A 23,068-nucleotide genomic window follows, 5' to 3' on the forward strand; every position below is an offset into this window, starting at 1 on the left:
GCTTAGTCTTTCCATTTAAGAAAATTCTCTCTTGATCTTATTTTCTCATCTTACTCCCAACCTTTTTTATTTTCACAGCCTGATTTCTTGAAAAAATTGTTTACACGTGCTGTCCACATTTTTTCATCTCTCTTCAGACTACCGATTTTGTTTCTGCCCTCATACTTCTCTGAAAAACCTCTCTTGCCAAAAATGCCAGGGGGCATTTTTTATCTTCATCTCACTGAAATCTCAGCAACATTTTGACCAAACTTCTTGAAATATTTTATTTTAGTTTTTATTATACTGTGCTGTCTTGGTTTTCTTCTTAACCTCACTGACCACTTGACAATTTCTTTACATTCTTTTTTGTCAGCTTTTCTTCTCCTTTGGTGCTTTTCAAATTGGATCTTCCTAGGCAAAGACCCGTGCTCTTTGAACTCTATATATGTTCTGTAGCCAATGACTAGGATTTATATCCTCAGTCCAAACCACTTGATTTCAGACTGAGCTGCCCTTTTGAGATACCCACTTGAATGTTACAGAGTACTTGGTATTGGTTCCAATTGCTCCTGTAACAAATTACCATAAACATAGGGCCTTAAAACGATACAAACTTATAGTTTCTTACTGTTCTAAAGGCTCTGAAGGAGAATCTGCATTTTGTTGGGTTTTTGCCTATTTCAGCTTCTAGTTGCCTTCTGTATTTCCTAGTTTGGGGCCCCTTCCTCAATCTGCAAAGTACATCACTCCACTCTCTGCTTCCATCATTGTATTGCCTTCTCTGTACTTCTCCCTGTGCTTCCTCCTTATAAGAACGCCTATGATTACATGGGCTTACCTGGATAGACTAGGCTACTCTCCCCATTTCAAGATTCTTAATTTATTCACAATTTTTTGGTTTTTTGTGTTTTTTTTTTTTCCCCCCCGTATAAGGTGATGTTCACAGGTTTCAGGGATTAGGACCTAATCCATTATTCAGCCCACCACACAATTGAAGCTCATCATGTTCAGACTTTAAGATATTACCTTCCCATCCAAACCTGGTAGTCCTCCCATAGAAAGAGTGGTTTCCTCTATCTCCTTGCAAAAGTCAGAATCTGGTAAACATCTTTGACATTCCTTTCTCTGCCCTATCATATCCAGTCTGTCTCCCAAGTCCTGGCAGTTTTATCTCCTGCATATTTTTGTTTTTTTGTTTTTTTCTTTTTTTTTTTTTAAGATTTTATTTATTGGACAGAGAGATCCCAAGTAGGCAGAGTCAGGCAGAGAGAGAGGGGGAAGCAGGCTCCCTGCCGAGCAGAGAGCCCAATGTGGGGCTTGATCCCAGGACCCTGAGATCATGACCTAAGCCAAAGGCAGAGGCTCAACCCATTGAGCGACCCAGGCACCCCTCCTCTCCTGGATATTTTTCAGATCTTTTTTTCTTTATCATTTCTAATCATCTCCACTGTTATTAACTTAGTTTATCATTTCTTATTTGGATATTACAGAAGCCTAAGTCCCTTTCAGTACCCCTCTGAGAAAATGAAACAAATACAAAATACCAAGCTTCCTCTGCCCTAAAAAGACAAAGGCAAGTCGATAACTTTCCTTTTACTACTTTAGATCCTTTAGTGATTTCCCGAATATTTAATGTAGTCTTCAGGGCTCTCCTAATCCAACTACAGCTCATTTGTCCAGCCTCATCCTTATTTTTTTCTTTTGCTTTCTGTGTTTAGCATCATTAGCTTTCTTTTAGATCTTGGCAAGGGTGATTCTTAAGGGGTTTTGTTTCCTTTAAACTTGTTTTACAGATTTCAATTCCATGTTACTTCGAGGAAAACTTTATTCTCTAAATCAGGATCTCTTGTTCTCTTTCACAGTGTCTTACTCATTCCATACTGAGGACTTGTCACAGCTTATAATTAAATATTTGCTTAGATTAGTGTCTGCCTCTCCCTACTAGACTGTAAGCTTCCAGGGGCCAAGAGTGGGTCTGGTTTGCTCTGTCTGTGGTTAGGACAGTGTCTCACATGTAATTTACAGTAAACTTGCAGGGAATCATACTGACTTTCCCATAGTTCCTTTTTTAAAATTATATGAGTCTACTTTTCTACTTCAGTCTTTTCAAGTTTTAAATACTTTAATTTCTTCAACTTTTTCTGATTTATCTGGTTTTCAAGTCACTAATCATCTTAACTGTTTCCTTTGCATATGCTCCAGTTACAGATTTTTTAAAGCTCAGAGCAGGAGCTAATACTACAGATGTCATCTGTGCAATACGGAGTATTGTCTTCCTTAGTATAGAAAATACAGGCATACCTTGGGGATATTACAGTTTTGATTCCAGACCACCACAATAAAGCAAGTCAGATGAATTTCTTGGTTTCCCAGTGTATATAAAAGTTATGTTTGGGGGTACCTGGGTGGCTCAGTGGGTTAAGCCTCTGCCTTAGGCTCAGGTCATGATCTCAGGGTCCTGGGATCAAGCCCTGCATTGGGCTCTCTGCTCAGCAGGGAGCCTGCTTCCCCCTCTCTCTCTACCTGACTCTCTGCCTACTTAGGATCTCTCTCTCTCTCTTTGTGTCAAATAAATAAAATCTTTAAAAAAAAAGTTACCTTTGCACTGTACTGCATAATCTGTTAAGTGGGCAATAGCAGTATGTCTAAAGAAACAATGCATATACCTCAATTTAAAAAAATATTGCTAAAAAATGCTAACTACCATCATCTGTGCTTTTGGCAAGTCAGTCTTTTCACTGATGGAGGGTCTTATCTCGATGTTGATATCTGCTGACTGGTCAGGGTGGTGGTTGCTGAAGGTTGGGTGGCTTTGACAATTTCTTAAGATAGCAATGAAATTTGCCACATTAATTGATTCTTTCACAAACAATATCTCTGTAGCATGTGGTGCTGTTTGATAGCATTTTACTAAAAATACAGAACCCAGGTTTATAAAAATATAACTTCTTTCAGAGTTGGAGTTAGTCCTCTCAAGCCCTGCTGTTGCTTTATCAACTAAGTTCATATAATATTCTAAATCCTTTGTTGTCATTTCAACAATCTTCATAGCATTTTCACCAGGAGTAGATTCCATCTTAAGAAACCACTTTTTTTGCTCATCCATCGGAAACATCTCCTCACCTACTTAAGTATTATTGTGAGATTGTAGTAATTCAGTCCCATCTTCACTTCCCAGCTCCACTTCTACTTAAAGTTCATTTGCTGTTTTTACCACATCTGTAGCTACTTCCTCCCCTGAAGTCTAGAACCCCTCAAAGTCATCCATGAGAGTTGGATTCAACTTCTTCCAGACTCCTGCTAATGTTGATATTTTGATCTCTTCCTATGAATCATGAATGTTTTTAATGGCTTCTAGCAATGATGAAACCTTTCCAGAAGGTTTTCCGTTTACTTTGCCCAGACCCATCAGAGGAATCACTGTTTGCGGCAGTTATGTATAGCCTTACAAATAAAGACTTGACAGTTGAAATGACTCCTTGATCCATAGGCTCCAGAAGAGATGTTGTGTTGGCAGGCATGAAAATAATACTAATCTTGTCCGTCTCCGTCAGAGCTCTTGGGTAACTAGGTGCATTGCCAGCGAGCAGTGATATTTTGAAAGGAATCTTTTTCTCTGAGCAGTAGGTCTCAACAGTGGGCTTCAAATATTCAGTAAACGTTACCGTGCAAGCAGATGTGCTGTCGTCCAGGCTTTGTTGTTCCATTTACAGAGCACAGGCGGAAGAGATTTAGCAGAGTTCTTGTGGACCCTGGGATTTTTGGAGTGGTAAGTAAGCACTGGTTTCAGCTTAAGAGTCACCAGCTACCTATCCTTTGATAAGAGAGTTTGCCTGTCCCGTAAAGCTTTGAAGCCAGGCACTGACTTCTCTAGCTATGAAAGTCCTAGATGGCATTTTCTTTTAATATAAGGCTATTTTGACTGCATTGGAAATTTGTTGTTTAGTGTAGTTACCTTCATTTGTGATCTGAGCTGGATCTTCTGGAGAACTTCCTGCAGCTTCTACATTAGTACTTGCTGCTCTACCTAGCGCTTTTCTGTTACAGATATGGCTTATTTCCTTAAATCTCATGAACCAGCAACTTCTGTTAGCTTCAGACTTTTCCTTCTGCAGCTTTGCCACCTCTCTCAACCTTCATGGAATTGATAAGAGTTGGGCCTTGCTCTGATTAGGCTTTGGCTTAAAGGAATGTTGTGGCTGGTTTGGTCTATCTACATCACTAAAACTTTCTTCATATCAGCAATACTGCTCTTTCTTATTTGTGTGTTTCATGTGTTTGCACTTTTAACTACCTTCAAGAAATTTTCCTTTATTCACAAGTTGGCTATTTGGTGCAAGATGTCTGGTTTTGGGCCTGTCTTGGTTTTGACATGCCTTCCTCACTAAGCTTAATCATTTCTAGCTTTTGATTTAAAATGAGAGACATGTGATTCTTCCTTTCACTTAAACAGAGACCATTGTAGGGTTATTAACTGGCCTAATTTCAGTTTTGTTTTGTCTCAGGAAATAGGGCCTAAGCCTGAGGAGGAGGGAGAGAGATGGGGGAATAGCCAGGCAGTAAAGCAGTCAGTACACATGCAGTTTTTATTAAGGTCACTGTCTTATGTGGGTACAGTTTGTGGTGTCCCAAAACAACTTTAGTAGTAACATCAAAGAGCACTGATTATCATAACAAATACAATAATAATGAAAAAGTTTGAAATACGGTGAGAATTGCCAAAATATGACACAGAGACTGTGACACTGAAGAGCAAACATTAGAAAAATGGTGCTGATAGACTTACTCTTGTCAGGGTTGCCTCAGACCTTCAATTTTTAAAAAAATGCAGCTACCTGTGAAGCATACTATATGTGAAATGCCATAAAGTGAAATGCAATAAAATGATGAATGCCGGTATACAAGATACAAGACATAGGCTAAACCACCACAACAAAGAGATGTCACATACAGTTGCTGGAACAAAATAAAAGTTTCTCTTGAGTAACAAGTCTGGAGGTTAAGTGGCTCGGTTCTGTCCCATGTCATCCAGGATTCTCTTTTCCTTCTGTCTTTTAAGTTTTGCCAGCCCCTTTGGTGGTGGTGTCTGTGTATTTGAACCTGGCTCTCAAGAGACAGAAAGAGGAAGTGGAGAGCAAGCTGCTTACTTATAGAGGCTTGCTTCGGAAATTGCGTATGTAACTTATACTAATGTCTCATTGGCCAGAGCTTAGTTCCAGACCACACTTGGCTGCCAAGCAGCCTAGCTTATTGGGTATATGCCCAGGAAGTTCTCTTTCTAAAAAGAAGGGTAGAATTAGTAGTTTGCTTGTTTGGCATTGGTGTCACACAGGTGGTACATGTTGAATTTCTGGTCATAAATGCTGTCTTCTAACTTGTGCTGTTAATTATTTAAATGCATTACAAACAGCATTTATGAATGTTTTTTACACAGGTGATAAATACTGTTAGCTTTGCTATTACTATTGTTTTTCTTTGGCCACAGCTTAATGTCTGATTGTTCCATTCTTTCTAGACACAGGATAAATTATAAATTTATAATACATATTTTTAAATAAAAAATAATTCAACAATTTCCTCTTTTTAGATTAAATTAACTTTCTCTTTCTAAGTAGGAAAGGATGGTTTATATCAATTCATGTCACATATTAATTATCCCAGGTGTTTGCATTTTAAGTAATTTTCAAGTTCAGTGCTATTGATTAAATTACTACTTATAGTTCAGGTAACTTCAGGCATTGTGATATAAAAATATTCTGCTTACTTCGTATGTAAAATTTAAAGTAGTGTGAATTCCTTCAAATTAATAATGCATTAAGAGTTGCATAATCTTGGGGTGCCTGGGTGGCACAGTGGGTTGAGGCCTCTGCCTTCGGCTCGGGTCATGATCCTGGAGTCCTGGGATGGAGCCCCGCATCGGGCTCTCTGTTCAGCAGGGAGCCTGCTTCCCTTCCTTTCTCTCTCTGCCTGCCTCTCTGCCTACTTGTGATCTCTGTCAAAAAAAAAAAAAAAAAAAATCTAAAAAAAAAAAGTTGCATAATCTCAAAGCTAGCAAAAGTGGCACGTGGCAGTGTACTTTTTCATTTTTCAGGATTAGTCTTGAATTTATTAAGCTTTAAATTGTGATGTTTCTCTAGGATAGTTCTCACATAAAATGCCACTCCTGTGTTTTTGAAAGTCCATCTTGGTAAAAGGAACTTCTGATAATTGGGAATAGTTGTGGGGAGATCCCTGAAAGCATGTGATTCCCAGAACTGGTATTGAAGGTTAATGAATCTGCTTTAGTTGTTTTAGGGTGCTTAGCCTAGAAAGGTTAGAATAATGCCTAGAAAAGCTTTCCTAAGTAGAAAAGCTTTCCTTATCTTTTTATCCCATGATCATTTTCTTTCCTAGTCTGTTTCCCCTGGCCTTTTCGTATGATGACCATACAAATAAATGGAAAGTAACTCATACAAATATATGCAAGGTGTCCTGGGTGGTTGCTGCTTAACGATTACATAAGGTGATCTTGAGAAATATACATAAGGAAATAAGAAATCCCTGATACTTGAGAACAGGAGTTAAGACCTTTTTTCTGTGTGTATTGTGTGTGAGTAAGGGTGCCTATTAAATTGTCTACAGAAAAAAAATAGTAGGTTCTGAAAATGCTTCTAGAGAACTAATATTTTATAAAGAACTGTGTAAGAAATACTAGATTGTCATTTATGCCTTGTATTGAGGCAAAATCAGTATATTTAAAACAATAATTGAATTTTCTTTTTTAAAGATTTATTTATTTATTTTAGAGACGAGAGTGTATGTGTGGAGGGGGCAGAGAGAGAGAAGGGGAAAGAACATCTCAAGCAGACTCCCCATTGAGTATGGAGCCTGACTCAGACCATGACCTGAGCTGAAATCAAGAGTTGGTCGCTTAACCTGCTGAGCCACTCAGGTGCCCGTTTTTAGGCTTTTCAATCTAATCTGCACCTTAACTAAGGTAGAGAATGTTTGGTTACTGATCCAAGGTGGAAATCCTGGTTAAAACTAAGCATTTTAGTCTAGTCATCTTTATGCACCGGTCTGTCTTTACTCTTGAGAAACATTAATTTTAAATTGGAGGTGGGAAGGGTGCCTGGGTGGCTCAGTTGGTTAGGGTGTGCCTTTGGCTCAGATCATGATGCAGAGTCCTAGGACGGAGCTGAGAGCCTGCTTCTCCCTCTGCCCCTCACCCCACTCATGCTCTTTCACTCTCTTCTCTCTCCCTCTCTTAAATAAAAATCTTAAAAAAAAAATAAATTGGATGTGGGAGTATAAGAAATGACTTAGAAGAATATCAGATTGTATCAAATAAATTGGTAGATTCCATTAAAAATTTTTTTTAATTTAAATTTCAGTTAGTTTGCAGACAGTGTAATATTAGTTTCAGGTCTGCTAGTAGATTCCATTGAATGCCAGGATTTTCTGGGCTACAGATTGGTATAAAATACACCCTAAGTTCACTAGAGAGTTGTTAGAAATAAAATGTCAGTGTGCTTGCAAGTAACATTAGATTTCAGAAAAGGAAAAGGTCATGAAGGGTGATCAGGAAGACTTCAGAAGAAGTCTTGAACTGATCTTTGAAAGATAAGATTTGGATTGACAGAAAAGAGGACATTCCAAGTAGGGCAGATTTATGAGAAAAATCATTGCAGGTAGAAGTAAGTTTGGCATAAGTTGGATAGACAAAAAGATCAGTTTGCCTGGGGTAGAGGATTTTATAAGCAAGTAATTGGGGGAGAGATTGGGTTTGGTAACAGTCAAGCCTGGTATCTGGCCTGATGTGAGTGAAGGTTTTCACTAGGGAATACAGAATGGATATGGGAAATTAATCTGACCATGGTATTTTTTTTTTTCTCTGCCGTGCCAATTTTACTGTTTACTGATTTTTTGCCTTAAAGATCACTTTGTTATTATTACAATTATTACTTATTTTTAGTGTTTACAGAGTACAAAAATCATCATCCTCAGAAGTTTACGTATATCTTAATGTCTTCAGTGTTTCTTTGAGATGTTGGGATCGTAGGTTAATTTGCTCTTTGAAATTTCTGTTTGTGGCACTTACTATGTTAATGTGTTTGTCAGTGTGCTAGGGTACCTTTCTGTAACTGTGGACTTTATACAAGTTACTGACCATTGAGTTCTTAGTATGTAGAAGAAGTAGCAACAGTGGAAACAATATTCTAATTCTTTAATTATATTATAGTGTACTTCAGTCCTTTCTCCCCCCTCTTTCGTTTTATCTCAGGTCAACAGGACATACTGCTGTGGCACCTACCGAGCAGGTCCCATGCGGCAGATAAGTCTTGTTGGAGCAGTAGATGAAGAAGTTGGTGATTATTTCCCAGAGTTCCTTGATATGTTAGAAGAATCACCATTTCTGAAAGTGAGTGTTAATTCCAATTATTAAAGTTCTGATCATTACTTTAGTGGACACTGTCTCTTAAAAAGTATTAATATTAAATTAATCTTGTCTGTTTAAATTTTATCCAGTGTTCTGAATAGAAATGTTTAGAAAATTATTGGTTCAGAATTTTACATGTAAATTATTATCTAATATAGCATTTATTTCTACATATACATACACAAAATAAACTTCCTAGAGCTTTCTTTTGGTTTGGGATAGTAGAGAGGTTAACTTGTAAAGAGTCAAAAACAAATTTTTTTTAATGTTATTCCTTCATCTGACTTCTAGATGACTTTGCCCTGGGGTACACTTTCCAGCCTCCGACTCCAGTGTAGGTCCCAGAGTGATGACGGGCCGATCATGTGGGTGAGGCCAGGAGAGCAGATGATCCCTACAGCAGATATGCCAAAGTCACCCTTCAAAAGACGACGGTAAACATTTATTTTTTCCAAACAAGAAAAAGCATTTTTTAAAAGTTTGGTGGCTTCTAAGAATGATTGAGACCTGAGCACAGTTTGAAAACTGTCTAGATTGAAGAGCTAACTTAAGGAAATCTTCAGTGGTCAGTTCTTCATCCAGTCTACTCATTACATAGTCATCAGAGTGAGGCATCCTTCTAAAACAACAAATTCAATTTTTTCCTATTTTCTTAAAACCTGGGTCCTAACTGCTTGCAAGATATAAGTCCAGACTCCTTTGTGTGGCTCCAAGGATCTTTCATAATCTGGCCCCAGCAGTACTTTTAGCTGGATATGTTTCTAGTCTGTTCCAGCCACGTAGAGTTCATTTTTCAAATAGCGGTCTTTCACAGCTCTATGCTTTTTGCATTGTTCTTTTTACTTAGAATGGCATCCCCTCCCCCATCTTCCTTTCTGCCTGACAAACTCTTAATAAATTTTCAAGACTGAACTTGGCTGTCACTTCCTTTGTGAAGCTTTGCTTTGTTCCCATAGGCTTTTAATTGTTCCCTTCTCTGTGTTCACACATTATTCGTTCACTAGTGATCTGTTTACGTGTTTCTATTTTTTACTAAATTTTGAATTCTGAGAGAATGATTGTATTTTATTCTTCTCAGTCTCCATGACCAACAGGTGATCAGTAGTGTTGGCTGAATGAAACCAGTCATGTATATATCCTATAGTAATTCATATTGGGCTAACACATTTTGTGTTTTAAACACTTAAAACAAATGTAGATTAATTTATTCTAGTACTATGAAAAAAAATCTCATTTTAGTAAGAGTGAAAATGACTTATATTTGCTTATTAGACTATGGAAATAACCCCAAATAAGTATCCAGAAGTGAGTTTGTTCATTTATTTATTTACTTTTACAAGATTTTATTTGAGAGAGAGCAAGAGAGAGCACGAGCAGGGAGAGGGCAGAGGAAAAGTGAGACGCAAACTCTCCACTGAGCCGGAAGCCCTATGTGGGGCACAATCCCAGGACTCTAGCTTAACCAACTGAGCTACCCAGGCGTCCCCAGAAGTGAGTTTTAATGGATTAGTCTGGACGTTACCTTAAAGCTTATAGGGGAATGATGCTAAAGCTAATTATGGAATAACCTTAAGTACTTGAGATACTGTATGAAAATACTTTGTATAAACTATATATGAACACCAGGTGGTGGCATAGTAGAAGCTGACAGTAAACTATTTCTGAACATTGCTTGGGCCACAGCCGTTTTTATATATCATGATGAGGAGTCTGGAAATCGTAAATTCTTAAGTACCGTATACATTTTTTTGTTGCATAATTTTTCCAAAAAGGAAATGACCATTGTTTGTTTCCTGATTGTTACAGACTTTTAGAGAAGTCAGATAATAGAAAAAAGTAAAAAGAAGGCAAAAAATACCCATAGTCCCACCTATTTAGGCATATTAACCTTTAAATTTCAGTCTGTATTATACTCCTAAGCTTTGTACACAAATGAACTCATTCTTCACATGATGTTTACTTTAAAACTTGTGGTTTTTATTCACCCCTTAAGTTTATGTGTTATATTAAGATGCCAACTGTATCATCATTTCTCAGTGACTATGTTCTCACTAAATGGTTGTATCAAGATTTAATTCACCAGTTCTTTTTAAATGTAAATTGCTTCCAGTTTTTCAATGTAAACAGGACTTTGACAAACATGATAGTGTTATGTTGGAGCCAGGCTCCCAGGGCCAATTCCACAGTGAACGAGATCACATTAGTTGCTTGATATTGACCATGTTGGGAGTATTTACACCACGGAAATAAGCAAATCAGCCATAAACAGCCATCTTCCCCTGAAGCCAGTTGTTAGGAATGTATAACACATCAGTGATTGTAGGTAGCTGGCTGGCTGGTAGGTAGATGGATCTATCTTTGTGCATATGCATGTTTATTTCTTGGTGGAAATTTTAAAGGTGCAGAGTGTATACATACACATTTCTAAATTGATTGAGAAGTGTACCAATATATACTCCCACCCAAATAATAAGACAGTATCCCTTTCCCCGTGCCCCTCCATTAATTTTTTTTTTAAACTTTGTTGCTCTGATTGGACAGAGATGTCTCATTTTAAATTAATTCTTCTTTGAGGGGTTTGTAGTTCTTATTTTGTGATTCCCTTTTCATTTTCATTTAAAATTCTCTCTTTTTTTTAATGACTGTTAACTTATTTTGTGTGTTGCAGATTTTCCTGCTCATTTTTTTTCTTTCAGCTTCAGTTTTTCCTTTACTCACAGTTTTGGTGTTTTTTTGTTTGTTTGTTTTGTTTTGTTTCCCTCTCAGTTTATTTTTCTTTACACACAGATCTGTCTTTTCCTCTGCAGTTTCTCTCCTGGTGGCCGACTTAGAAACATTCTTCTCTCATTCAGTATTACAAAATATTCATCTACATTTTCTCCTAGTACATTCATGATTTTAGTATTTACAGGTTTTACTTACCTGGTATTGATTTCAGGACAGAGTGAGGCATTCATTTTTTCTAAATAGTTAGGCAGCTGTACCAACATCATTTATTTTATAATTTATTTTTTCTCTACTAATCTGAGGGGCTGTCAAGTTTTATTTTTATTGGGGTTAAATATTCTTGAGTGAGGCATTCAAAAGTACTTTGAATTAGAGTGAATAAATCAGAACTTAAACACTAATGTCATCATCTTGTGTTAATGAGAACTCTTTATTGCTGAAAATGGTGGAATCAATGTGAGAAGCTATCTAGTTATCAAGGGCACTGCTAATGAAGATGATCTTTGAATTTATGGACTTTAAAGTTAAGTACATGCACAGGGTTTTAAAAAATCAAATGGTACAGTAGGTTTTATAATGAAAAATTCTGGCCACCTTTCCATCCAGAGGCAAACATGTTTTTACCAGACAGAGAAGACAATTTCTGCTTTTAATTTTTGTTTTAAGACTGTGGCAGGAAACTTGTCAATTTCTTGGTATGATAAATGGGGACTTCTTCCTGTTCTCCAAACAGTTAAATGATCCTTTCTCTCCAGTTAAATGTCCCTTTCTTTACCCTCTTCTTCCCCCTTTCAACTTTTTGCCAGCTGTACTTATACATTATTGAGGTTAATTCATATTCTGTTTTAAAACCATAGTTAGGTATTATATGCTTTGTCAATAGGTGTATTCTACAGTTTGAAAGTCAGTAAATGGCATTTATATAATATTATGGGAAGGTAAGTTTATTGCAGACCTAACCAGTAGGCTAAAAATTTGTATTCTAAAGTTCCAATGTTATGTTAACGTTCAAAGGGATACTATACAAAAGGATCTTTCATTCCTATATTTCATCTAGATATTGAAAATCATGCACACTTTAATTCAAGTTTGGATTGTGCTATTTTTAAAGACAATTGTTCTATTTTCCCTGCAGTTTCTGATTTACCCCTATTTTGAAGGGGGACATATACTTTGCTTGACCATATCCCTAATATTTTGTATTCTCTTTTTTGCTTCACATACATTTCTTCTGGAATCATACTTTCTACTCTATGACTATGACTTTGCTTTTTTAATTAGTCTTTTTTCTTTTTTTGAGAATATTGATAGTTACCTTGGATTCTCTGCTTTTATCCTATCCTCAAGAATCCAGAACTTTAATAATATTGCCTACTCTAGCACATCATTTTTTTTTTTTTAACCTGGAAATCTTTTGGATCTCTGTGTTCTCTTCAATGTGAAAAGCTTTACTTCACCATTATCAACCTAGGACTTCCCACTTAATGCGTTTCTGCATTAACCTACATTTGTCTTCTTCCTAGGCTTATTTCCTTCTCCTGCTTTGGCACAGTCTTAAGTAATATTCTAACAAAAGGAGGTATTCTGAGTCATTATATGTCTGAAAATATTTTTCTCTCATTAAATAGGATTGATAGTTTAGCTGGATTCCATAGGATGTATTTTCTCTTAAAACTTCTAGCATTGCTCCAATCTCTTCTGGTGTGTACTGTTGTTCATGAGAAGTCTTAATGCCAGTGTAATTTGGGGGTTTTTTGTAGGTAATCTTTTTTCATTTCTTCTCTAAAAGTTGAATTTCACAATGACGTATTTGGGTCTTTCATTCTTATTCTTATGTTTAATCCTTTTTGTTGTTTGGTAGGTCCCTTAAATTTTAAAGATTCATGTCTCCTTTTCTGGGGATTTTTCTTTCTTGTTTTGGTTATCTTTTCATTTTTCTCTGTTATTTCTTTCTGAAACCACTGTTGGTTGAGTAATAGATCTCTCATTTTGATTATCCTCATACTTATTATTTTTTTGCTTTTGATTTTGGGACATTTGCTTGAGTTTTGTCTTTTAACCTTTCTTTTGAATTCTTACATTTCAGCATTGTTTATTTTGGTCTTTGTCAGGCTGCTACAGGCTATCTTCAAATAGTTGGTGATTTGTGGTTGACACATCCATATTTAGAAATAAAACATTGGGCTTACTGAGCATTCTATTTATATTTTAGTGAGGCTTATCACTAGGTAGGTTTCATTATAGAGTTAATAGGCATAGAACTGGAAATTAAAGGATATGTCCACATGCCAGAGGATTACATTGGTTCTATTAATCTGGTAAGTTCAGTGTGTTTAGAGAAGACTATGAAGGGTTTTTGTTGTTGTTGTTTTTTCTGAAGGTTTATCAGGATGCTTTTGGTTACAGGCAACAAAAATTTTGATTCAAATTGGTTCATAAAAAAAAATGTTATCCCATGTATCAGGTGGTCCAGAAGCTTAGCTCTAGGTACTATATATATATATATATATATATTCTATTTCTATTTATATACATATATGGTCAGTGACTCAGTACGTTCATCAAGGAATCAGGTCTTTTCCTTTGGTCTGCTTTGTCATTCTCTTTGCCTGGGCTTCGTAATCACAATGGTTTTCTTTATGGTTGCTGGATGACTAGTATGGTTCTAGGTATCACATACGGATCTGGTTATATGCAATAGAAGAAAAACTATCTTTTCTTTTACTTCTCTCTTAGGGGCTAGGGAACTTCCCAGAAGTCTGCTGATTTCCTCTCTTAACTGCTGCCCAGAATCAGTTCATGCCCATTTTTAAATCAGTCACTAGCAAGGGGAATGCACTTACCACCATTTGTCAAGATTCATTAGGATCTGCCTCTGAAAGTTGTAAATGAGGTCCTTTATAGGGCAGGAACAGATACTCAGTGAGAATCAGTGTTTTGTCAGGGAAATAAATATGAGAGATGGATACAGGGTGGGTCAGTCATAGTCTTTTTGTGGGGGTAGATGCCTGACCTTATTTTATCCAGAGGGGTGGCAGGTGACTGGTTTATTTACAGAATTTCACTTTAGTTCCCCCCTTTCTCAGCCTTACCTCATTTCTATCTATTATCATCATTATACCTGGTTCCCACCCCACCCATCCGCCACCCACCTTTGCCTCTTAGGCTTCTCTGAGGTCTTTTGGGCAGGCCAGCTGCCTTTTTAGTTGCCATTCCCTTCATGTGTATTCTAGGCCTGTGGCTTTCTCTGCTCAGTTTTATTAGTCCAAGACATTTGTAATCATTTTCCACCTTCCAGAAATTTGTTGATATTGTTCATTAACTAACTCATTTTTTTGTTGGTTCTTATTTATCCTTTACTGTCACCTTTAGATTACTATATTTAGAAATTTTGGGGTATGTAAAAAAAGCAGAAGAGAATATAATGAATTCTCATGTATTCAGTATAACAGTTATCAGTTCATAGCCAGTTCTGTTTCATCTGTACTCCCATCCATTCATGCATTTCCTCTCTCACCCCTACCATATTAGTTTGAAGCCTCTTTAAGATTTTAATGTAGAAGGAGATCAAGTACATTCTCAGTTTGCCATCTTGAATCAGGTCTAGTAGAATGTTTTGAGAGTTAAGATGGCTCGGGGTAGAGAGACACACAGCCTTGAATTTTTGAATTGTGTTTTCCGAGTTTAGTTTTAGAAAACTACATTTTATGTATTCTAACTACACTTGAGCCAAATCAAAGATACAGCTTTTGTGTTACCATGACATCCTTAGGGAAGAAGGTAATCTCATTAAGCTTTGCAGTATAGTATGTTAAATGCTCATGATCAGAATCATTGAATCCTTATTAGTCCTGGTCTTATTTAAAATTTTACATTTTAGCAGACTTTTTCACCTTATTGCTGTTAATACTTACCCCTGCTTTACTTTACAACCAAATCAACTCCAGATCAATGAATGAAATTAAAAATCTCCAGTACCTACCTCGGACCAGTGAACCCCGTGAAGTCCTCTTTGAAGACAGGACAAGAGCTCATGCTGACCATGTAGGTCAGGGGTTTGACTGGCAGAGTACGGCTGCTGTTGGGGTTTTGAAAGCTGTACAGTTTGGTGAATGGTAAGTTAAGGGAACTAAACTACAAGGTTGGTTAATGTTGTTTGAGAAAATGTGGACTCAATTTAAAAGGTTGGGGAGTAACCTTTTTTGAAATTGTGGTAAAATATACATAACAAAATAAATGAAAAATTTTTTAAATGAAAAATCTTTGCCATTTTAAGTGTACATTTCAGAGGTGTTAAGTATATTTACATTATTGTGAAGCAGACTTAGAGAACTTTTTGTCTTGCAAAACTGTTAACTCTATACCCATTAGATAATAACTGCCTTTCTCCTCTCTCCCCAGCTCCTGGTACCCTTCATTGTACTTTCTGTTTCTGTGAATTTGACTACTTTAAATACGTCATATAAGTGGAATCATACAGTAGTTTTTTGTGACTGGCTTATTTTTGTTAGCATAATATCCTCAGGGTTCATCCATATGGTACCAAGTGCTATAATTTCCTTCCTTTTTAAGGCTGAATAGTATTCCATTATAGGTATATGGCACATTTTGTTTCTCTGCTTCATTCTTCAGTGAGCACGTGGGTTGCTTCCACCTTTTGGCTGCTGTGAACAAGTATCTCTTCCTGCCTCTGCTTTCAGTCTTTTGGGTATATACCCAGAAGTGCAATTGCTAGATCATTTCATAATTCTATTTTTAATTTTTGGAGGAACTGCTATACTATTTTCAATAGTGGCTGCACCCTTTTACATTCAATTGGAACCAAAAGCTCAGAGCATTGAATTTAGCTTATTTTAAAACTATTTTGTTTTTCATATTTATAACTTCAGGGCCTTCAGTATTCCTATAGTTTGCTCTAACCTTTTTTAGAAGTATAGTTCAATCATAGCTGGATGTATTTCAAGTACATTGCTTAGCTTTTTTTCCCTTTCTCCTTTGGAAACTGAAGGCATGATATTTATGTGGCTGATAATGTTTTCTCTCCACTTTGTTCCATCCCGACGATGACATTACTGGGTGGCCTGGAAATGGGGCAGTGTGGTGAGAAGATGCAGATGTAGCTAGTTTAGAATGAAACTGCTTTTAGTCATTGTTATTTTGATTTTGTAACAACTGATCTAGTTTTCATTTTTTTAAAAACAGCTTTATTGGTGTTTTATTTATTTTTTAAATCTTGATTAAAAAAACAAATGTACACTCTGTTTGTAGGAGCTGTGGGTCTACTTCTAGGCTAGTAGTAGCATTTCCAGGAATAGGAGAAATGAAATTTGTCATCATCTTCCATTATGTGATGCATGTTTCTAAAATTTGATTTTGTTAATCTTAGGAGTGACCAACCTCGCATAACCAAAGATGTGATTTGTTTTCATGCTGAGGATTTTACTGATGTTGTACAGAGACTTCAGTTAGACCTTCATGAACCCCCGGTTTCCCAGGTAAAACTCTTGCTTTTTTATTACCTTTCGAGTGAGATAATAGAAATAAGTGCCTGTTACCCATTTTATTTTGCATTTGATCTTATAGTTGGATACAGGGGATGGCAAATTTAATTTTATTACTATTAAAAGATATGTGTGGAGTGTGTCAGAAAGTCATTGAAACAGAGCTTCCCAAGCAGAATGCTTGCAGTCTTTAATCTTTGGGATGCCAGTTGGACCCAGATGGCCAGAGGGTCTAAGCTGCTCAGTTCTGGCTGGCAGTAGTCTCAGCTGATAACCCCATTGTCCTGTGTGTCCTTAACCTGCAGAAGGTTGAAGAACACAGGAGCAGGTAAATGTTGCCCTTCTGTATGGCAGAGAATTCATTATTGATACCTAGCTGGGTTTTGGAATAGTTGCTTAAATAGTTCCTTAGGCCATCCTGACTTTAACCTGTACTTTGTTACTAGAGAGGTAGAAAGTATGAGAAAAAGTGTTTCCCAAGCATTATAGGCAATTTCAGAAAGTTGTCTGTTACTTAGTATTGCTTGGCTTTAATTTGGCTCTACTACTGTTACCCTGTATTCATTCTGATATTTTATTTGGCGAAATTATTACATATTTTAAAGTGTCATGCAACTTCTCTTTTCTCTGCAGTGTGTACAGTGGGTGGATGAAGCGAAACTAAACCAAATGAGGCGGGAAGGCATTCGCTACGCCAGAATTCAGCTGTGTGACAATGATATTTACTTCATCCCTAGAAATGTCATTCATCAGTTCAAAACCGTGTCAGCAGTGTGCAGCTTAGCTTGGCATATAAGGCTTAAACAGTACCACCCGGTTGTGGAAGCCACTCACAACACAGAAAGCAGTTCTACCGTGGACTGTGATTTAACCGGAAAGCAAGAATTAGAAGTTGACTCACAGTGTGTGAGGGTAAAAACTGAATCCGAGGAAACATGCAGAGAGATGCAGCTTTTGACAACTGCTTCATCGTCCTTTCCTTCATCGGAACTTAAACTACAGCAAGATCAGATAACTCAGCCTATTCCAGTTTTAAAGGTGGAAAGTAGACTGGACTCTGACCAGCAACACCATCTACAGGAACATTCGAGCACTCCTGTGTGATATGTACATACTCAAACACATTTTTTAACTTTTTTAAATTTTGATGTGAAGTTATAGTTTTATAACTGGCTTAAGTTAAGTTTTATTGGAGAAATCTTGCCTATAATTCTATAAAGAGAAATGACATTCCACAAATGTCAAGCATATCTTTTTTACACAGATTATGCAAAGTTAAGAGTTGTATCTTATCCCGTTAGTACAGTATGTAATAGTGGGTCTGCTGCTACTTTCTGTTTTAAGGTGTGAGGTAACAATTCAATCTCTTCTTCAAATCAAACTGAGAATTCTCGGGAATGACAGATTCTTATTTGGTAAATTATTCACTTCCCTTAATTTTATCTTGCCTTGTCTCTTGCCACATTTGCTGTTTTTACGATAGAAGATCAGACTTATGCTTTGGTACTTGTGTCTTTATGACACAGATTCAGTTTCTACAGTAAAGATGGCATAGGTTGCAAGAAAGAGTTCCTGCATCTTGTACGTGGGCAAGTAAGTTCCAACCATAAAGAACAGGTAGTTTCTAAGGAAAATTCAGTGGCTCTCTGGTTTCTTAACAAAAGAGAAAGCACAGCACTTTCTGATCCAAACTGTCTTTTTTGTGTCTGTTATTTAAAGCCCAGTGGATATTTCAATTAAAAATATCTAAAGATGAATAGTCCTTGGTCATTCATTTTCCATGGTTCATTAATCTCTTCTAGAATACATGGTAACTATGGAAGATAATTGGGTAAAAGAGATAATGTTGACATGATACTCTATCATTCTGCTACCTAGCATTCTCACACATTGTGTGGATACTTTTGCTTCCTAAATTGATCACGAGTGTCAAACTTAGAGAATGATATCAATCTTTCTGATGAGGCTGCCATATTTTGTGCATGAAACTTAGGAAAAACTGTTTTTGTCACTTGGCATCAACTTCTTCATGATAAAGATCAGTTGATACACTTCAATTCAGTTTTAACTGGTGAATACTTGGGTTTATTTACTATTATTCTGTGTTGCTATGGCCTAATAAAGAATATGGCACTAGACTTCATCCTAGAGCTTCAGGTAACCTACTGCTTAGTGCCCGAGTACTTAAAAAAAAAATATTTTTTTTTTCTGAACAGGCACAGTTCATATAGCTAGTGTAGTCTTAACTTTCTATTATTTTAGAATGTTAACATGATACACATTTCACTTTCTCTTAGTTAATAATACAGTAGGCCTTTTGTTCATTAAAGGAAGAGTATTCCCCACACCTAAGACCAGATTCTTGTATCTACCTGGTTATTGTGCAATTTGGAGATTTTTTTTCCTGGAGGGTGAGATTTGGAATATTTACATTAACATAGGCAAAAAAGATGCTGCTTTATTATGTCTGTCACCATGAAAACTTAGCTGCATCTTTTAAAATATCAAATATGAATTTTCTCTAAAATATTCTGAAATAGGCTAAATCTTATATAAATATTACATTGTGCAATATTGTTGTGTAGTTAAATGCATATTAGCAAAGTATAGAGGTCACTGTGTAAACCGATAGAAAAGTAACCATCAGCAAATACTGCAGTGATTAGTTAGAATCTGTATTATTCCTTATATATATGTATATGTATGTATTCTCTGTTACAAAGGATGAAGACAAATAGAGAAACATTTCAATGTAAACCATTTATGAATTGGAAGTGATGTTGGTTTTAGTTATCTTTGTAAATAAGGTAATTAGAATGGTATGAAAAGTAATGTGATTATTGCAGGGGTGTTTTAAAATCTTGGGTATAAATTCTAGGGTAAATTCTAGTTTATCAAGACTAGTTTTTAAAGGGACCTGCCTTTGAGGGTGTTTTTTGTTATTTTGGAGGGGGGGAGGGGTTAATCACAAAAGTATGTGGATTTGGGTTTTCTTGTTTTTGTTTTTCTGTCCAGAAGAATTTCATAGAGCTTTACTAGGCTGTGCAAAGTAGAATTCTTCTCAGGCAACATTTGTTTTTTAAAATAATCATGAAGAACAAGGTTGTTAAAGCAAAAACTTTTTTTATTTTTATTTTTCTTGTCTTCCAAGATCCGATTTCCCCATTTCCCACTTGCCATCCAGCAGATGCCATCTGTCATCTAAGCTGGTCATTACTAATAAACAAGGAGACTGTCTCCTGACAGCCAGCACTGTGTATAATCACTCAGGAACCAGCGGATCTGCAAAGACCTACAATCAAAAGCAAATCCCCATTTTCCTTTTATAAACATTCTACCCTCACCTCCAATATAAACACATTAAAAGAGTATACAAATGTTTAAAATCATGTACTAATAAATTCATTGTAAGTTAGAATTGCAATAGAATGGAGAGAGAAACATTTAGCTAGTAATGTATCTGGAAACTGAATGTCCTATGTATTAGATTTAATAGCATGCTTTAAAGACTGATGAATATAAAGCTCAAGTTTTGAGTTCCTTACTGCTTTCAAAGTTGTATCCTAGTTGAGTGATACAAATGATTGCAACTTTTCTAAATCTTGAAATTATTTGGTTTGGTGGAGTGAGGCATGGAGCAATCTGGCGTCTTCTGATTTGTAAAGTAGTGATGGCAGTGAAGTTGTAACTGAAATTTAAGCTGATCTTCCTTTTTGGTATATTATCTGTTGTGCCAACTCTTTGAGATTACTTGCAGAATGTGGCTGTAAGTTTGAGTATTTTGTGGAGCAGAGGGATATTTTAAAAATGTGCTTAAGGAAAGGACCCAATAAATGAATATTCCTAACTTAGTAACTAGAATTTTATGGTATTCATAAATAAGGATAAATGTATTTTCCCCGTGCCCCAGAAGCATTCTGTAATTACCAAGATATGCTAGGAGTAGGATTATGATTCAGAGGTATCCCAAATTCATAAAGCAATAATAAAAACCTACATATTAGTTTTCCCCTCCAAAGTTTCAACTCTTTAAAAATGAATTCCTAAGCTTAATTGTACTTTTAATTTGCTTATTCAGTGCTTAGAATTTGTCTGACTGGTACTTTATTATTTTTAATTAAAAGACGAGAGGTGCCCTTTCCCCTTGGAGACAGTTGGAATATCAGTTGACTAATACTACAAGCTCTTGTGGGGGAAAATGGAGCTTGTTAAAACCCTTTACCAAACCTTAGGAAAAGATGTCTTGTAACATCTTGCGTCAGTCTTAATAGGTATAAAGTTCATACTTAATGCCTGGAGAAACTTTTGCTTATTGCCTTTCCCTCTATAAATAGTGTCTAGAATGAAAACTAATTTAGAAACAAGACTCCAAGATTCAAGAAAACCCTTAGTGAATATATTCTTGATCATTAATATTAGCCCATTATATTTTCATCTGTATTTGCCATTTAAAATTTATTTACATTTATACCTTTAGGATAATTGAGTTTGTGTCTTTCTGATCTATTTTATCATTGCTACAGGTTTAAAAAAAAAGAGCCTTTCACTAGTACATGGCAGAAATTCATATTTCTGCTAAGTTTTTTTTTAAACAAGTTGTAGCTGTATTTATTGGCCATGCAGTAAGTAGAGGAAATGTACAAGACAAATGTTTTTCTTTAGCACATAAGGGACCTATCCTCATCCTGAAAGTTTGTTGCTTTAAAAGCAAGTATCTCCATAAATATTATGGCCTTCCATTTTCTTCATAAATTTTTTATGATCCACTTGTGCATGTAGTTGAGACCACTGTCTCTTAATATAGCACTTTTCAATTCTCTAAAGAAATACTTATGTACTACTTCTATCACATGTTGTAAATTTTCATGTAATAGTGTTTTCTGTGACTAAACTCCATTTTGATTGGCAGCTAAGACTTTTTTTTTTTCCTGTGGCTTTAATTTATCTAAGAGGTCTTTGCATATAGATGAAATGTATAATTTGCCTGGCGGACTATTTGCGTTGTGTGGCCTTAGTTTGTTTATTGACATTAACGAGTGTTTTAAAAAGGTTTTTAATGAATAGTCTTAAATCTAAATTTGTGTGAATAATAATCCTTTTAACACAGTGCTTTTTTGTAGCTGTCTAAGTGTGTTAAATTGTTAAGCTATTTCTTTGTAAAATAGGACAATGGAATGCATAGAGGTTTTTTTTTCCCTGTAAAGTATTTTTTTAATAAACAGAAGTCTGATTTGTCCTTTACTTTTGTTTCATGAGAAAATGAATAGTGCATGTGAATTCTGGCTACCTGGAACCTGTTTTTAAAATATTAATCCCCCACTTTCTGTGTACCCTGTCATTTCCTAATCTTTTAGAAAATCTTGTGACTTTTCTTCCCTAAAGAAAAGGGGATGCATACAGAAATGCAACTAGTTTTTGGGATGAAGAAAAACTACACTTGGCATTTGTGGCACTTGTGCCTTCTGATGCTTATATCTACTTGAGAGGACAATCAAATTTTTAATTTAAAATTTTAAAATTAAAATTTTAATTGATATTTTTCAAAGTATGTGCAAACAGTGTTAGTTAATGAAGGTGGTGATAGACATTTTGGATGTCATTGATGTATTAAGTGACACAATGCAATGGATTTTTTTTCCTCAGGAATTGTGTGAACTTCTCTTTGAGATACTTAGTAAGTCCTGATAGACCTTGGTTGTGATTAGGAAACGAGAAGGAAGGGAATTAATGTTCTCTGAGTAACTGCCAAGGGCCAGGCACTTTCTAGGAGGGTATCTCATTTAAACTTCACAGCCTTTAGTATTTAGTATGAAGATAACAATAAATACAGGTGAGAAAATAGGCTTGTTAGGTCGAATAAATTGCATAAGATCACAGTTCTTTAATTGAAGTAGGGATCTAAATGCAGTTCTTGGTTCAAAGCCCATGCAGTGCTCAGTGGCAGCCTTAAAACTGAGAACTTGGTAAAAAGGGTCATTCGGAAGATGATTTGCTACTTCCTACTATTCCAAAATGCAACTTACTGATTTCAATTCTTCCATGAATCCCACCCCACAAAGTCTCTGTGCACTAAGCAGTGAAGTAAAATGTAATTTGTCTTAAAGCAAATATTTACATAGACAGTGATGACCTTTTCATTTGTCATTTATCCGTTTTTAAGTTGGCCATTTTTCCTGAAATCCAATAGAATTAAAGGGAAAAGCTGTCAGGAAGCAAAACCATAAGTGTACAATATAAAAAATAATTTAAGCCCGGGTGAAATAATTTTTAATTAATTCTGTGGGATTTACTTTTACTTCTTAGTGGCTTTTTCCTTTCAGTAAAATGGGACTTCACCTTACCCCCGATTTAATATGTTTTTAAAACCTAGAACCACATTTCTTAGGCTTTCTGAAGTGGTAGCCGGTGTGATCCTTATCTTTTACTAGCTTTACCTGAC

The 23,068-nt window shown here is 36.0% G+C and overlaps 1 protein-coding gene across 1 annotated transcript in view; it reads left to right on the forward strand.

Annotated features, from left to right (window-relative positions):
• Positions 1 to 21,870, forward strand: part of RSBN1 (round spermatid basic protein 1) — a 46,578-nt gene extending 24,708 nt beyond the window's left edge. The window contains exons 3-7 of the mRNA XM_047724545.1: positions 8,246 to 8,383; positions 8,693 to 8,835; positions 15,076 to 15,243; positions 16,515 to 16,623; positions 17,263 to 21,870. Coding sequence (XP_047580501.1) covers positions 8,246 to 8,383; positions 8,693 to 8,835; positions 15,076 to 15,243; positions 16,515 to 16,623; positions 17,263 to 17,733 — 1,029 coding nt within the window. The 3' untranslated portion in view covers positions 17,734 to 21,870. The remainder of the gene's footprint in view (positions 1 to 8,245; positions 8,384 to 8,692; positions 8,836 to 15,075; positions 15,244 to 16,514; positions 16,624 to 17,262) is intronic.
• The last annotated feature ends 1,198 nt before the right edge of the window (positions 21,871 to 23,068 follow it).

Source organism: Lutra lutra, chromosome 4 (genome assembly GCF_902655055.1).
Source record: "Lutra lutra chromosome 4, mLutLut1.2, whole genome shotgun sequence".
NCBI lineage: Eukaryota > Metazoa > Chordata > Mammalia > Carnivora > Mustelidae > Lutra > Lutra lutra.